Source organism: Hydra vulgaris, chromosome 11, assembly GCF_038396675.1.
Source record: "Hydra vulgaris chromosome 11, alternate assembly HydraT2T_AEP".
In the NCBI taxonomy this organism is placed as follows: domain Eukaryota; kingdom Metazoa; phylum Cnidaria; class Hydrozoa; order Anthoathecata; family Hydridae; genus Hydra; species Hydra vulgaris.
The window spans coordinates 27,403,960-27,422,319 of NC_088930.1; the positions used below are offsets into that span (position 1 = coordinate 27,403,960).

At 26.1% G+C, this 18,360-nt stretch overlaps 1 protein-coding gene across 3 annotated transcripts in view; it reads left to right on the plus strand.

The window, feature by feature from the left end:
* The first annotated feature begins 310 nt into the window (after positions 1-310).
* LOC100197392 (D-ribitol-5-phosphate cytidylyltransferase) overlaps positions 311-18,360 on the plus strand; it is a 71,546-nt gene continuing 53,496 nt past the window's right edge. Inside the window, exons 1-2 of one of the 3 annotated variants that reach the window (XM_065810639.1) lie at positions 311-526; positions 18,219-18,269. In XM_065810639.1, coding sequence (XP_065666711.1) covers positions 446-526; positions 18,219-18,269 — 132 coding nt within the window. In that variant the 5' untranslated portion in view covers positions 311-445. The remainder of the gene's footprint in view (positions 527-18,218; positions 18,270-18,360) is intronic. The other 2 variants (XM_065810638.1, XM_065810637.1) reach the window with 2 other exon arrangements.

Here is an 18,360-nt window from a genome sequence, read left to right on the forward strand (position 1 = left end):
ATATATATATATATATATATATATATATATATATATATATATATATATATATATATATATATATATATATATATATATATATATATATATAAATGTGTGTGTGTATGTGTGTATATATATATACATATATACTTAATTATGAATCTCTATGCATTTATGTCTGCTTATTATTAATAATGTAAAACAGGCTTTGAAAGTTTAAAAAGGTTTGAAAAATTTATATAATTTTTTTAAACTTACAGTATACATAATGGTAATGCAGTTGAACAGTGTTTGTATTATTTGCTTAATGTTTTATGTTCTTCCCTGTCTCTTTAATCTTTTTTGTAGCGTCTGTTTTTTGTAGGTTTATTTTATAGCTGTACAAAGTAATACATACAAGTAAATTTTCAATAATGGTTCATCAATATCTTTACTAAAGTTTCTATTTTATAATTGTACTTTGATGTCTCTAAAAAGTGATGTTGTAGTTGTGTTACCGGCTGGAGGATGTGGTCAGAGATTTGGTTCTGATATACCAAAACAGGTATTTTAAAAGTATTTATATAGCCATTGCAAAACCAATTAAACTGCATTTTTTAATTGTCAATATTTGATTATGAAAGCTTCAATAATTGCAAATAAAATCTTTTTAATGAAAATGAACTATAGTTGAAACTTTAGTATTTACATGATGTAGTATTTGACGAAAGAGAAGATAACAATCAGATGGATGTGTTGTATGACTCCAACAAGACAAGAAAAAAAGCCATAATCTTAGTGATTAGTAAAACTTATCATAAAATGTTTTCCAGAGAAGAATAAAGTGGTTTGGGTATCATCATGTAGAGAGATAGCAGTAAAAAATGGTAAAGGTAGAGAACTATGAGAGAGTGCCTTACATATGGTATAAAGGTGCTTTAGTTAAAGAAAAAAGTGCTCAAGATTTTTTATATTAGAGGAAGGCTAATGCTTGATGATGATGATAATAATTATGATGATTATCATTTAGATCATGATGATTTTTACATATAAATATATAAATAAAATAACATGAATATCAAATTTAAAAAAAAAACTTGAAGATGTATCAATGTTTATACAGATCCAGTTACACACCTGGTCGTGGCTATTTCTAATTTCATTCCTGGTCAATTACTTTCTTTCTTTCTCTCTCTCGCTCTCTCTCGCTCTCTCTCTCTCTCTCTCTCTCTCTCTCTCTCTCTCTCTATATATATATATATATATATATATATATATATATATATATATATTATATATATATACACACATATATGAGGAGGCCATTTGCAAAGTTCAAGTGAACTGATTTTGAGAAAACAGCAAAAAACGAAACTACTTTCAGTTGTGCATCTACAAAAATTGAAATTTTCTTTATCTATTTTTAGGACCAAAATTTTTTTAATTGGTCATTTATTTATATAGATGATAGATTTAAGTATATAGAACGTGGAAATAGAATTAACTCAAATTTTTTTTTTTGTGACTTAGCACGTTTTGCAGATGGGGTTCTCATATATATATATATATATATATATATATATATATATATATATATATATATATATATATATATATATATATATATATATATATATATATATATATATCTATATATATATATATATATATATCTATATCTATATCTATATCTATATATATATATATATATATATATATATATATATATATATATATATATATATATATATATTTATAAATATTATATATATATATTTATAACTTTATTATTATTATCTAGTATTATTTTTTAAAAAACACTGTTATTTGAGCCCTAGATCAAACAAATTCCTAATGGTTACCTTAAAAGTTTGGGTAAAGGACTTTGATCTTTTGTTGTAAACTAAACTAGACCAAAATGTATCAATGTATATATATATATATATATATATATATATATATATATATATATATATATATATATATATATATATATATATATATATATATATATATATATATATTTCAAAAGCTTTTGATAAAGTTTGGCATGCTGGTCTTCTCCATAAGCTTTCTTCTTATGGTGTATCCGGCAACATCTTTAAGATCATTGAATCCTTCCTTTCCAATCGTAGCATAAAAGTTGTCCTCAATGGACAACACTCTTCTTATTCTGTAACTTCAGGGGTTCCTCAAGATTCTATCCTTGGCCCTATACTCTTTTTAATTTACATTAACGATCTTCCAGATATTCTCACATCTAAGGTGGCATTGTTTGCTGATGATACTACCATTTATTCTTGTCGTGATAAGAAACCAACTCTCTCTGATTGCTTGGAGGGGGCATTTGAGCTTGAAAAGGATCTCACTTCTGCTACAACATGGGGCTCACAGTGGCTGGTGAACTTTAATTCAGATAAAACTCAATTTTTTTCAGCCAATCGTTATCGCAATAATTTAGATCTTCCTATATTTATGAACGGTGATGTACTCGATGAGTCACCTAATCTTCATCTTCTAGGACTAACTCTTACTTCCAATCTTTCTTGGAAACCATATATCAAATCAGTTGCAAAATTAGCATCTGCTAAGGTTGCATCTCTTTATCGAGCTCGCCACTTTCTTACTTCGGATTCTATTCTCTATCTCTATAAATCTCAAATCCGGCCTTGTATGGAATATTGTTGCCATATCTGGGGCGAATCTTCTAATGATGCCCTTTCTCTTTTAGACAAGGTGCAAAAACGTATTGTAAACATAGTTGGACCTGCTCTTGCAGCCAACCCCCAACCATTATCACATCGTCGTAATGTTGCTTCTTTTTCTCTTTTCTACAAATACTATATTGGGCACTGCTCTAAAGAGCTAACGTCTCTTGTGCCATCTACTATAATTCATTCTCGTGTTACTCGTCATTCAATTAAGTGTCATCCTTTTTCTGTGACTGTTCCTAAGTGCTCCAAAAACTCTTATTCGTCTAGTTTTTTTCCTCTAACATCAGCTCTTTGGAATTTGCTTCCTTCATCTTGCTTTCCTGATTCATATAATTTGCAATCTTTTAAGTCATCCGTCAATCGTTATCTTGCTCTACAATCTTCATCTTTTCTCTTTCAGTAACTTCCAACTTTAATTAGTAGCTGCTTGCAGCCTTGTTGGAAGCGAAGATTTAAAAAAAAAAAAAAGTTTATATATATAAATATATACACTTTTTGTGGTATTATTGTAGATGCTCCAAAATGACCTAATAGTTGCATCACAGAGCACAGCAAAAGAGAATTAGACTAGGAAGTTTATGCTTGCTTGTCAAAAAAAAGGCTAGAGTAGGCATCGAACTATCTTTTAATTCTGTTGCAAACCTGACAATGAGTTGTGGTTACATTGTAATATATATATATATATATATATATATATATATATATATATATATATATATATATATATATATATATATATATATATATATATATATATATATATATATATGTATATATATATATATGTATATATATATATATTTATATATATATATTAATATATATGTATATATATATGTATATATATATATATATATATATATATATATATATATATATATATATATATATATAAATGTATATATATATATATATATACACATATTTATACATAGACATAAATTTTCAGCTTAAGAAAATATGTAAAAGAAATAATTTTTTTAATGTATTTTTAAGGTTCAGAGTTTGCAGTTAGGTATCGGAACAAAATTCAAACTATTAGAACCATTCAAATTGTTTTGAGTTATTGACTCATATCCAACAGTGAAGGAGCAGTCGCTGTAGCTAGCTTCTTGTTTCCACTCTTCTGTTTTGAATGTTTTTTACAAAAATTCTTTATTTGAAGTAGCTTCTGAAGCTTCTCTAAGCTCACCACACACTCTACTTTATCATTAATAAATTGTACTGTAAGCACAGCAAATTGAACTTTTTTTTATGAAATATTTTTCTTAAAATAGGATATACCTTTCTTGTTTTAAGAAATAAATATTCTACCCTTCAATTTATTTCTAAAAACAAGAAATTTATTTTTGGTTTTAAAGAGTATGTTTCCTACCTAGCGATTTATTTTTTAAAACAAGAAATTTATTTCTTGTTTTGAGAAATAAGTTTCTTAAACTATGGTCAATTGATTTACGATTTTGCTGTGAGTTATAAGTTGTTAGCAATTTTAATAAGTTGTTAGCAATTTTAAAAGAAAAAATTCTGATGGAGTCTCATCTGTAGTCTTTTTTCAAACAATGACCTAGAATATCAAAAATTTACCTGTAGTCTGGTTTAATATTCAACTTAAGACCTAGTGGCTGGTCTTTATCAACAAAAACCGCTTTCAGAAGGATTTCAGCTTAGGTTCTATCCGTTTTTACATCATTTTGGAACTCCCTTTAGATTGAATAAAGAACTTTTACCATTTCTATATAGTGATCTCTGTCAGGAGATGCTAATGCCAGCACCAGATATTAACAGATACAAACACTTTGTGTGATTTTACCATGATTTAAATTTCACCTCTGCAACAGGCTCATGTTCAATATAATGGCACATCTATGAATAGTCTTGTTGATTTCAAAAATTTAAATTAAAAATAAAGCACTGTATATAAAATAAGGTTTAAAATGACACTGCTTTAAACTTATAACATCTAATTTTGACAAAATAAAATCAAAGTTCAATTTCTATCAATTTTCTTTCTATTATATTTTTACTGATTTTAGGAAAATCCTGTCAGTGGAAAAAAGTTGCTTGCGAATTATATTCTTTGTCTTTTACATCTGTCTTTAAACCTTTTTGTAAACCGTTTGTATAAGCTGCTTAATTTGCTTTTAAACAATTTGTTATTTTTATGACATATAATATTCTTAAATAATAAGATTAAATTATCAAAACTTAGAAAACTTTAAATTCATATTTAAAAAATATGAATTTAAAGTTTTACTTTAAAATATGCAGAATCAGAAAAGTTGCAAGTCAAAAACCACTATACCTAAGTAAGAGAAATGTAGTCAGCCATTCTATTGATCTCCTTGAGTATTTTATCACCTAAAATAAGAATCTGCCATATTTTGGGGAATTGCAACTGGAATTTTATGAAGCAAAATGTCTTTGCCAGAAAAAATTGCTTGAGAATCTAATGTCTATAATCTAATGTCTATAATTTTAAAGTTTAATTAGAAACCTATATATTTTATTAATGATTAAAAAGTATTTTAAAGTGATTTAGTTTTATTTTTGCTTACTTTTTCTTAACCTTGTATGATCTGTCAGGTTTCTGCAAATTTAGAGCGACAATAGAGCCTGATTTTCCAAGCAGATGCCCTTAACATTCTGGTGATTAAATTGCAACAGCAACACCTCATTGTTTGCATCAACACCATCACAGCTCTAATTCAGAGATTTATAGTTTATTCTCCGTCTTAACAGTTTTATTTTATGGCTACTGCTATATGAAGCTCTCCGACATGGTGGAATGAGGTTGAAAAAAAAATTTTTTGCCATGAAACTTAGCTAACCTTGCACAAACCCCTTTTAAATAGCCAGTGCTTAAAGTGATTGAACTATCTGAGATCAAAAGAATCTAACAAATTTTGTAATTGTTGTGTATAGAGCCTCAATGCTATTGTGTTTTTAAAGTTCACGCTTTTTTAATTTTATAACGAATTTGTGCATTTTAAAGAATACCACCAGTTACCAAATATAATAATAATAAAAATATGCACAATTGATATAGATAAAAAAACTTCCATTTTTTTTGCAATGAGGTAATTAGCTAATGATTTGTAAATTTCTATTCCCGCAGATTGTTTGAAAATGCCCTTAAAAACTCAAAAAATGTGAAAAAGTTAAACATTAAAAGAATGGCGCAAGTATAAATAGTCATCCAAAATAAAAAATACAAATAATAAGGAAACAATTCCTTGGGAACATTTTATAATACTCTGTGAATTGATATTTGTATATGTGTGTATATATAGTATATATATATATATATATATATATATATATATATATATATATATATATATATATATATATATATATATATATATATATATATATATATATATATATATTTATATATATATATATATATATATAAGTATATATTTATATATATTTATACATATATATTGTATATATTATACATACTATATATATACAATATATACTCAATATATATATTAGGGTGACCCAAAAATGCAAAAAAAATTTTTTTTTCAGATTTTGAACATCCTAAGGTTTCCTATCCATTATACACCATATAAAGAGTCCCAAAAATATTTCTCTTTAATAATGTTGGAAACAGCTACAAGTAAAAATTGATTTTTTTTATATCAAATATGAATTTTGGTGAAAATGAAACATTTTTATCTTGATTATAAAGAAAATTAAATTTAGACAAAGCAAGCGAAAACACCAAAAAACTTCGAATGTAATTAAAGAAGTAATTAGTAAAAATAGTTATGCGAGAAACACTAATGTCAAAATAACAATTGATGAAAAAAAATTTATGATAAATCATTATTGCTGAAAAAATAAACAGTTTTTTTTTATTGATGCTGGTATTTTTATTATTTTTATTTTATTAATTTGGCATCAAAAATTCCTCTAAATGCAACTTCATTTGAGCCTTATTTTAAAAATTATGATAAAGTTATGGATTAACCTAATCTTAAATTAATTGAATTGCGATCCAATTTTTATAATCTTAAAACAAATAAAAGTGCTGGATTTGATAAATTAGCGTTAATGTTGTAAAACCTGTTTATGATATAATTGAACCTCTTTTGTTTCACATCTTCAATCTTTCTTTTAAAACAGGTATTGTCCCGGAAAAATTAAAAATTGAACAAATCACACCGGTTTTTAAGACTGACGATGACTCTATTATTTCTAATTATAGACCTATATCTATATTACTGTGTTTCTCAATATCTTGAAAGAATAATGTACAACAGGTTATTTAATTATTTATCAGAAAGCGATATGTTGTATTCAAAACAGTTTGGTTTCAAAAAAAAAGTTTCACTGAACATGCAGTGGTTGAAATAGTCAATCAAATAACAATTGCATTATGTACTAACTACTTTACATTAGGAGTTTTCATTTTTTTCTGTTTTTTCTGTCAAAGGCTTTTGATACTGTAAGCCATAACATACTAATAAAAAAAACCCTGAATATTATGGAGTAAAAAATAATAACTTACTTTGGTTCAAAAGTTGTTTGATCAATAAAAAACAATTTATCCAATATGAGTAAAAACAAACAATTCCATATGCTGTAACTTGTGTTGTCTCCCAGGGCTCTATTTTAGGAACCTTATTATCCCTAGTATGTATAAATGATTTAAATTTAGCAACAGACTTCTTAAATTGTATTCTTTTTGCAGATGATTTCAATCTTTTTTATTCCCACAGAGATATTAAAACACTTTTTAAAACAGCTATTGAAGAATTGGGTAATGTTAATGAATGGTTTATAAATAATAAACTGTCTCTAAATGTGGATAAAACCAAATTTATTTTATTCCATAAAGTAAATAAACTAGAAAATATTCCCATTAAACTGCCAAATCTAATAATCAATACCACTACAATTAAAAAAGAAACTTCAGTAAACTTTTTGGGCGTAATGTTAGATGAACATTGACGTTGGAGTGATCATATAAAAAGCATTAAGGAAAAAATGTCAAAAAATATTGCTATGATATATAGGGCTAAACCATTTCTAAATAATAAATCTTTAAAAAGTTTATATTTTTCTGTCATTCATTGTTATTTGATTTATTGTAATATTGCATGGGCAAGTACAAATCATACAAAGTTAAAAAAATTGTACAGTAAACAAAAACATGCCTGCAGAATATTATTTGGAGCTGAAAAAATTCTGTGTTATCACTCGAAATCAGCTGAAAAAAGCTGTGTAATCACTCGAAAAATGCTGAATATAAGCAATTGCTCTTTATTCACCCAGCTTATTAAAAAATGTAAGTATTTAAATTATAAAATAAGTTTTGTGTTAATTAAGATTACCAAATCAATTTATTGATATTAATAAAAAAGCATTTATTGTTTTGCCATATATTTCTGCAGTTATTATGTAAAAAAAAAAAAAATCCAAGATTTCTTTTTTAATAAATTAAAAAAAAAACAACTTAATTTTAAGAAAAAAGAATGGTCTTAAAATCAAAACTTACCTTCAAGAAAAAAAAATGGGATTAAAAATTATTTATTAAAAAGTTTTTTGCTTATGTTTTGATAAAATACTTTGTTTTGGAACGTTTAAATAGTATGAAACTTATTTTTGAAGGATTATTTAAGATATGTAAACACTCAGCACTTAAAAATCACTTTAATTATTTTAACTATTTTTTAAAATTTTCCGGATTTTTAAATTATGACCTGGATAATCTATGTTAGTGACACTTAACCCACACATACAAAGCTACAAAAGTCTTAATAAGATGCAAGTTCCTCCAAGTCTTCCTCAGTCTGATACCACTCCGTGACAACACTTAATAATAAACAGAAGCCAACTTTCCTTCGTAATTAAGTCTTCTAGTTTAGTAGGCTCTGAGATGGATACCCTCCCTGGAGCCTCAAAGCTTGAATCTTTCTTGTTAGTTACAAGGAATGTAAGTAGCTTACCAATGACAGACATTTTGGTAGACCTGTCAAGATCAGGATCAGCCAACTCCATATTAACACACTTTGAGGAAAGATACCAAGTATGGATTTAAAGGTTTTTTAATAAAGCACTACCAACATCATAATTCCAACCCTTTTGGATAATTTTTTAAGGTCATTTACTACTGCATGTTCAGCTTTGCTGGATTTGAGAAATGAAGGAGCAAGGTTTAGGGGAACAACAAAGTTAGTCTTAGAGACTAAAGTCTTCTGATGATTACTCAGGAAGTTAATAATAGGAGATATAATATCCAAAAGCCCAAAGTAGATGCTGTCACACATGAATCAGGCATTATGGTTAGCACCTGGTTGATACAAACTAAACTTTTCAAGCTTGGATGAATCGACATTCATATAGAATACAAGGTATTTTACTAAGTGAAAATAATCATTCCTTGGAAAAACATTATGCTCAAGGGAATAAGCAATTAATTTCTTAGACATGAGATAAACCGTGAAGATCACATCCAACAGCCAACTCACTTTCAGGAAACTTCTTCAATTTTTTCTCAGCTCCTGCTTTACTAACAATAGGGTAATAACTATTCATCCAAGTGTGCTTTAAATCTTTATACATCTGTTTAGATGGTCTCAGAGTTTCCTCTTTAAAAATAGCTTTGATGCCCCATTTTATATGGATCTCTGCAATATGGTGCCGACACAAGAGCCAGAGAACTGATTGTCCCAAAACTCTGACTAAAGTTACATTTGGTCCTGATTTCTTTCCTGTGTTTAAAATTGTTGTGTCAGTACACACAGCAATGATATTCGTTGATATTTTGAATATTTCTACCAGATTCTAGAGTATAATAGCCATATCATTAGCTTTTCAATTGTCCACAGGAACAACTCCAAGAAGTAAATCATTTTTTTGACTGAAACTCAACTCACTTGTAACTGATACTGCTAGTCTATCAATAAGAACTCTCTTTCTTGATTCTTCTTCTATGTGCTTTACAATTTTTCCATTAAAGTGTAGCATCAATAACTTGTTCTTCATTCTTCCATATACTCATTACAGATTTTACAACCTAAACAGATACCAGCACTCATACACATTGGTGTGGTTGCTGCAATCAAACCCTTCATAGTGATCTCCTTGTTTACTGCTAAGGCTGAGGGACCAGATCTATGTCATGATTTAGGTCCGTCAGGTTTATCAGCCAAAGTTGGTTCTGTGCTAAAGTCAGGGTGATAATCTTCTCTATCAGGATACAGCTAGGCCGAACCTATCAAAGAAGTTTATTAGTATGAAGAAATTAAAATTTTTTATCTCTTGCATGACATGATATTAAAAAGGATGGGGAGGAGAAAGAGAAATGACTAGGAAATAATCAAAAGATACTAAAAAACATTATACCTAATACTAATTTTCTTTTACATTTTTGAAAAGGTAGTTCGTCTTCTTCACTGATATAGTCCTGATCTTTATTGTCTTTAGTATTTCTGTCAATTCTTCTCTCGAACTAAATAAATAAAAAGTTTTGAAATTTAGTATATAAAAATGTTTAAATATATGACAAATCTTAATCAGTTTTAGTTTCATTAAATGTTTATTACCCTAGCCTCCAACTCTTCATTAACGCAAGCACTGATAAACATTTTTCTGTCTTGTCTTTGATCTTGAAGAAAGTCTAGGTCTTCTTTTATTGTAGCCCTGTCTCTTGACATAGAAGTATTCTGACGCATGGTGTACTCAAATTGTTGAGAACTGATGTCAAACAGGTTATCTGTCATTATCAGGAACTTTTTTTGCTGCTTTTGAGATGCATTTGGTTTCATTTCAAGTGTTTTTTCATTACAAACAGCTCTATATTGCATGTAAATTTCTAGAAACTTGTTTAGTATGCTTATTTCTGAAAGAACATAGTTCTGAAAACCACAAGAGGTCCAAGTATTTACAATACTCCGGAGCAAACAAAATTCTCCAGTCACAGCGTTGCAAGGCTCATCAGTTCCTTTGTACTTCATCTCCAGAAGATGTCTTTTGTGCACAAGCAAACTTAGTTTTGATTGGTCTGAATTTTTTAACCCTAGGGGAAATAACATACAGAAAGTATCTAATAACATGACCAATAGAAGGCAATTGCCTGCTATGTAGAGGCTCAGTGTAGTTACAAGGAGATACGCAGGTCTTCTTGGGTTGTAATTGATTGGCTTTACAGCTCCTTTTTTAGCTTTAGCTCTTCCCATTTTTCTGAAATATTCAAATGTTTGAATAAATAATTGATTTAAACAATTATTAAGTTAAATATAAAAATTAATAAACTGTGCTTTTAAGTGTATTGAGTAATAATATAATAAGAACTTAATGGTAGACAGTAGTACTGGTGGAGTCCTAGGGTTTAGGGTAAGGATAAGGGGGGAGAGAAGTTGGTGGGCATTGTCAATATGATTATAAACAAAATAATATGAATAAAAATAAGCAAAAGTATATTATTGTACATCAACATTAATCTACTATTTCCTCTGTTACATAAGCATGAACAGGAAAATGCTAACTGCTGAAATTCATTAAATAAATTGATTTTTAACATTTTAATACATAATTTTAACATTATAATGTATTATTTATAATGTCTAAAATAATCATATCAAATATCTTATACAATGCACAAGATATTATTTTATTGTGTAAACATGTAAAATGTGCCTGTTTATAAAATAAAAATGCTAATTCCTTTTAAAAAATAAATCTTTACTTGTAGTTGTTGCAAGCATCCTGCACACTTAAAATTTTGCCTGTGAACTCATTCTAGGTAGCAAAATCCATAGGACACCTTAGCTATTTTTTTTCTTTGGATTTTTAAGTTACCCTAATATATATATATATATATATATATATATATATATATATATATATATATATATATATATATATATATATATATATATATATATATATATATATATATATATATATATATATATATATATATATATATATATATATATATATATATACAGTCACGATCAAAAGTTTGGAACATTGCGTAAAAAAACACCATTTTCATTAAATTATTCATTTATTTTATCAAAATATATTAGTAACCATTACAATTGACAAAAATAATAACTTTGAAACATCAGTAAATGTTTTATGAATTGAATACTCAAAGTTAATACTTGGTAGGATGTCCTTTAGCATTCAAACAATAAGCTAAACGCCATAGAATGAATGAGCTTTCTCAAATATTTAGGAGTCATAAATTGAGTCCATATCTGACTAATTTTTTCTTGTAGATCATCAGAAAAAGAGGTCTTTGTTTTTGGACATCATTTTCAAGATGATTCCAGCAGTTTTCAAAGAGGTTGGGTGAGTTACCAGGTCAGGGGCCAATGATCTCAAACCCATTCTCACACAGGGTTGATAGGTTTAAACCAAATGGTTTTAACCAATGGTTTAAACCATGGTTTAAACCAATCGAAAAAGTATCAATTTAAACCAAACTAATTTTTTTTAAACAACTAAATTTTTAGAAGGAAAGTAAACCAGGGTTGCATTAACAAATAGAATTATATCTTTGATGTAAATGCTTTCATGTAAATGTGAATGCACTTATTTAAATAATAAAGATGTTAAAATCATAAAGATGTTTCTAATCATTGCGATTGCAATGATTTTTGAATATCACTTAGTTAGCTTTATCAGAAGATAATGAGTTGTTTTAAAATAGTGTCTTTGTTCTTTGAATACATGAATTTTGCGGTAGACATAAACAAATGCTTTTTTATTTATGCAAAGAAAAACTATTTTATTTAAGATTTTATTAAATGTTCAAGTTGCAAATACTTTCTTATTTATAAATATTTATTGAAAATGATTTGAACTATTTTAAACATTTAGTAATTATATTTAAGTAATTTTAATTTTAGTAGTTATTAAATGTTCATAATAGAAACAATTTTTTGATCAATATTTACAAATAGGGTAGTATTTGCTAAATTAAAATCATAATATTCACACCTATTAAATGCTTAAGTCTTCTATTTGAATAGTTAATGTCTATATATAATAATATTATATATATATATAATAATATTATATATATATATATATATATATATATATATATATATATATATATATATATATATATATATATATATATATATATATATATAGATATATATGTATATATATAGATATATATGTGTATATATATATAATAAAATATATTATGTATATATTCAAATAGTTATTTTCTATATATAATAATATATCTAAACAATAACTATTCGAATCAAATATAAGCATACGTATTTACTATTTAGTTTTCATTTTGATTTAAATATTAGCTATCCCATGCCTTGTTTTAAATAAAAACAGCTTAGCACAGTAGCTCATCATGATTTTGAGGTTGTACAATAAAATAAATTACTGCAAAACAAGTTTAATTTACTAATTAATAAAAACAAATCTGGAAGTGTTAATTTGTACATATTATGAAATGTCTAAATTGATTCAATTTTTTTGTTTTTTAATATTAAATAATGAAATTTGTTGTTACATTTTTATTGTCATTTAACAAATCTGTAACACATAAATTTGGATGCACAGTAAAATGCTTTGTGACAGGCAATGCAGCTAATATGAAATCAATGCAAGTATTGTCATCTGAAGTAGATATAATAATAACTTATGGGTGTGCTGCTCGTATGCCTAATTTTTTAGCAAATGATCTTAACATTGTAAATGTGAGCAAGCATATTACTCAGATGATAAAATATATATGAAATAATTATCAAGCTGGAGCAAATTATAGAGAAGGCGGAGGAACAAAATTACTACTTCATACTGAAACATACTGGAATTCTGTATGTGATTCACTTGAAAAATATGTCAATAACTGAAGCATTATTTTGAAAATGTTTGAAAAAAATAGAGACTTGAATTCCATGATCAATAGAAAAGTAAGTGACATATAGATAAAGCGAAATACTGAATACTTGTTAAAAATATTATAACTAATTAAAGTTGCTCTAGATAAGTTGCAAAGAGATCAAACAAAAATAAGTGGCACTGTTGAAATTTTTTTTATCTTGTTTATTACCACAGAAAACTTGAAAAGAGCATTCAATCTTGTTCACTTTTGAAGAACCAAGTCTGCTAATTGTACACTAAATTCTCTAACAGAAATCAGCCTCCTTAAAAAAAAAACAAATAATAAAAGGTTTATAAACAATATTTCTGCAACCTTTAAATGTGACTTTTTATTACATACTTGTCAACATCTTTTTTCAATGAGCAAACATTCTTGTATTAAAAGACTCTTCCTCAGGATATCTCTAATAGTAAGCACTTCTGAAGGATTAAAGTCATTACTTCCACCCAAATACAGTGAAAGCTTTGATTCTTTTTTATCCAAATTGAATCTAGTAATTTTAGGAAAACTCATTCTTCCTGTTAATATTAAATAAATAAATACTAGCAATTAACAAAACTGGAAATCGACCAAACCGGAAGTAAAGTATTATTGTACTGTGTATTCATGTATGAGGTACATAAATGCATCGTACGGAAGTAATTTATTTCCAGTTTTAATGATTGCTAGTATGAATAAATGAAAACATGTTTAAATACAAAAAATTTTCAGAATGTGATATATTGTATTCTTTCCAGAGTACATACAGAAGAGTATATTAGTACAGAAGTGTGCATTAAGCATATTGAATGCAAAGTACACTTTTGTACTAATGTACTAAATATAGCCAATAATGTACACTCCTGTACAATGCAATAAACGTAGAAATAACTATTTAAAAATAACCTACAACTTTTCAGAACTTTACATTTCTAAATATGACGACGCGGTTTTCAAAGTTGGGGGAGTTGAGGGGAGCACAATCATCAACTACTAAAAAAAGGTCCTCTATATATAAAAACTTCAAAACCTTTGGTAAAAAAAAAAAAAAAAATCTTTTATAGAAAATGAGGGGGGGGGAGGGCACGTGACCCCCTGATCCTCTGGCATCATCAGCCCTGATATAATCTCAATTCTTCAATGCCAATCATGTTACCATTTTTTTATTATTTGTTAGACACAAAGAACATTAAACTTGAATTAAACTCACTGAGATATGACTTTTTTAAATTTGTGATTTCTTTCGATCTGACATTTTCCTAAATAAACAAGTTCCCCGGTAGGTAATTTCAAATTTTTTTTTTTAAATTTTTATTTATTATATATATTGGCACTATAATATGATGCTAGAAGTTTCTTTACTTATTTAAGTGACATACCCTATATACAGGATTGGAAAAAACTAAAGCAACTCAGGTTATATAATCATACTTTTATTAAGAAACTCAATATTTTTTTATAATATCAAAAATGAATTTAATTTTTATGATAACAAAACATAGGTTACCTGAAAATTATTAAATTTTTATGCATTAAATTAAAAAAAAACAAAAAAAAAACAAAAACATTTTTTTCTAAATGATAGCAGTTATTAACTGGAAAAAACTAAAGCAACTTTTTATAATAGATAAAATTAAATAAATCATTATATATAAAAAATAAAATTAATATTTTGTAGAGTAATCCTTGTTATTAATTACATCTTCACAACATTTTGGCATTGATTTTATCAAGTTCTCAATAGTTTCTTTCGGAATCTGCATCCACTCTCTTTCAATGGCCTCGAATAATTGATTTTGGTTGGAAAATCTGCACCCTCTTAATCTTTTTTATGCAATTTCCCATAAATTCTCTATCCGATTTAAATCTAGGGATTGAGCGGGCCGCTTTATTAATTCAATTTTATTATCTTCGATCCATTTTGTCACGAATGCTGATATATGCTTAGGATCCCGGTCATGTTGAAATTTCCAACGAATGGGCATTTCCTCCTCAGCATATGGTAAGATTTTTATTTCCAAAATTTCTTTATATTGGAAACAATCCATTTTATTATTTACTTTTGCAATAGGTCCTGCTCCACAACATGAAAAACATCCCCAAGCCATCACAGACCCGCCTCCGTGTTTTACTGTCAAATTGCAGTATTTAGGCAATAATCTTGTCTCACTTGGTTGTCTAACATGTGTCATACCATCAGATTAAATTAAATTAAATTTGGATTCGTCGGAAAAAAGTACAGTTTTCCATTGTTGCAGATTCCATTTCCCATAAGTTTTGGCAAAATTTATCCTTGCTAGTCGATTTTTTTTAGATGACTGGCTTACAAGCTGGCTGCCGACTTGGTAATTTAGCCTCTAGAGCTCTATTTCTGATGGTTCTGTCTGTTATATTTAACTCTAAGTTCTTTAAAACTTCAGTGGATGAAATTGCAGGATATTTTTTTATTTGTCTAATAATTAATTTATCTTCACAGGTTGTTGTTTTTCGTGGACATCCCCCCTTATGATTTACTTCTACATTACCAGTTTTAATAAATTTCTTTATTAATCTTGATATTATAGATTTATTAATATTATATCTTTCACTTAATTCTTTTTGAGTTAATCCTTTATTATAATCAGTAACTATGCAATTTCTTGTAAAAATATTGTATTTACTTCTCGCCATATTAATTTTTTTATAACTTCAATTGGCTAAAGTACACAACTATCTTCACAGATTGCAAAATTGACTGTGAATTATTTTTTTTTTAATATTTTGTTTTAACCATATCATAAGAAACTTGTTTAAACTTGTTTGTTATTGTAATGTTTATTTTTAGGTAATAAATCTTAACTCATAACAATTAACATTTTGTTGTTGCTTGAGTTTTTTCCACAGGAAACATTACCATTTTTTCTTCATACTATTTTTTTAATTAGTAAATTTTGAAAAAATAAAATTATTTTATAAACAACTTTATAAAATAAGGTAGGGGTAACAAAACAAAAATATTTTATTAAAATATTTTGAACAATTATTACTTAAATTTTGAAAAGAAGGATATTATACAAAAAGTTGCTTTAGTTTTTTCCAATACTGTATATATATATATATATATATATATATATATATATATATATATATATATTATATATATATATATATATATATATATATATATATATATATATATATATATATACACACACACACACACACACATTCGATCATCAGCATTAGCAAGTCAAACTTTAAAATGAAAAAAATTTGTACATTTAAAAAAGAATTTTAAAATTATTAAATTAGCATTAAAATTTTAAAACATTTTTTTTTTCTAAATTAAACAGAATTTTGTAACCATACCAATTTTTAGTTCACAATAAAAAGAAAATTAAAAAAAAAAGCGCAAATTTTATATTAAACAAGCAAAAAAACTTAATAATAAATAAAAACTAAATGTTTTTAATTGGTGGAATAAACCTAGCATTGGTTTCCTGTTTTCAGTTCGAAAGATAACACTGATAAACAAATAAAATTTTATTGTGCATATCTTGTTAACTAGGTGGTTTTTTAAAACAAATTAAATATGCTGATTTCAAATACGCAAACCATTTTTCATCATCACGTCAAGTTGTAAAGATATTTGGGTTCAAATCTTTAGTATTTTAGGTAAAGTCCCTAATATTGTCGAAAAAAAAGTTATTCAAAAGTATGTCAACCTGGGTCTCAAAAGAAGCGTATTTTCATAGAGAATATAGAAAACATAAATATATTTTCTTATTGACAAAAAAAAATTGATATTTATTGACAAAAAAAATATGTGACAAAATGATAGACTTAAAAAAATTTCAACAGAATGATATTCAGCATTAATACAAAAAATACTTATTTTTATTACAAATAAATAACGTTTTTAAAATCTCTATGAAAATACGCTTCTTTTGAGACCCAGGTTGACATACTTTTGAATAACTTTTTTTTCGACAATATTAGGGACTTTACCTTAAATACTAAAGATTTGAACCCAAATATCTTTATAACTTGACGTGATGGTGAAAAATGGTTTGCATACTTGAAATCAGCATATTTAATTGGTTTTAAAAAACCACCTAGTTAACAAGATATGTACAATAAAATTTTATTTGTTTATCAGTGTAATAAACTGTAAATGAACTTTTTTTTGAATGAAGCAAATTCTTTTGAATTAGTTAATACTTAGAAATGTTCTTTAAATGTCTGAAAGATAATAAATAAAGCAAGTAATGCAAGTTAATAGTTGGATTGATATTCGGTCAAACAAACAAATTGATGTCATCTAAACTGTAAGCTTTTCGGTTAAAGTAAAAATTTAGGGAAAATATGATCATCCTGAAAATTATTTGCTCGTCTTCTTTTCAATTTTTATCATTTCTGCCAATCGGTGTTATATATATATATGTATATATATATATATGTATATACATATATATATATATATATATATATATATATATATATATATATATATATATATATATATATATATATATATATATATATTATTATATATATATATATATATATATATATATATATATATATATATATATATATATATATATAAATATAAAGTAATTGATTTAGTTATTTGTATTTGATTCAAATAATTGTAAGTTATGTAAATTAGTAATTGAAAATCTTTTATTTTACAGTTTGTTGAGGTTTGTGGAATGCCTGTATTATGTTATTCTATAGAAGCTTTTCTCACTTTTGTTTTTTTATTTTTGTTTTTATTATCAATATATATATATATATATATATATATATATATATATATATATATATATATATATA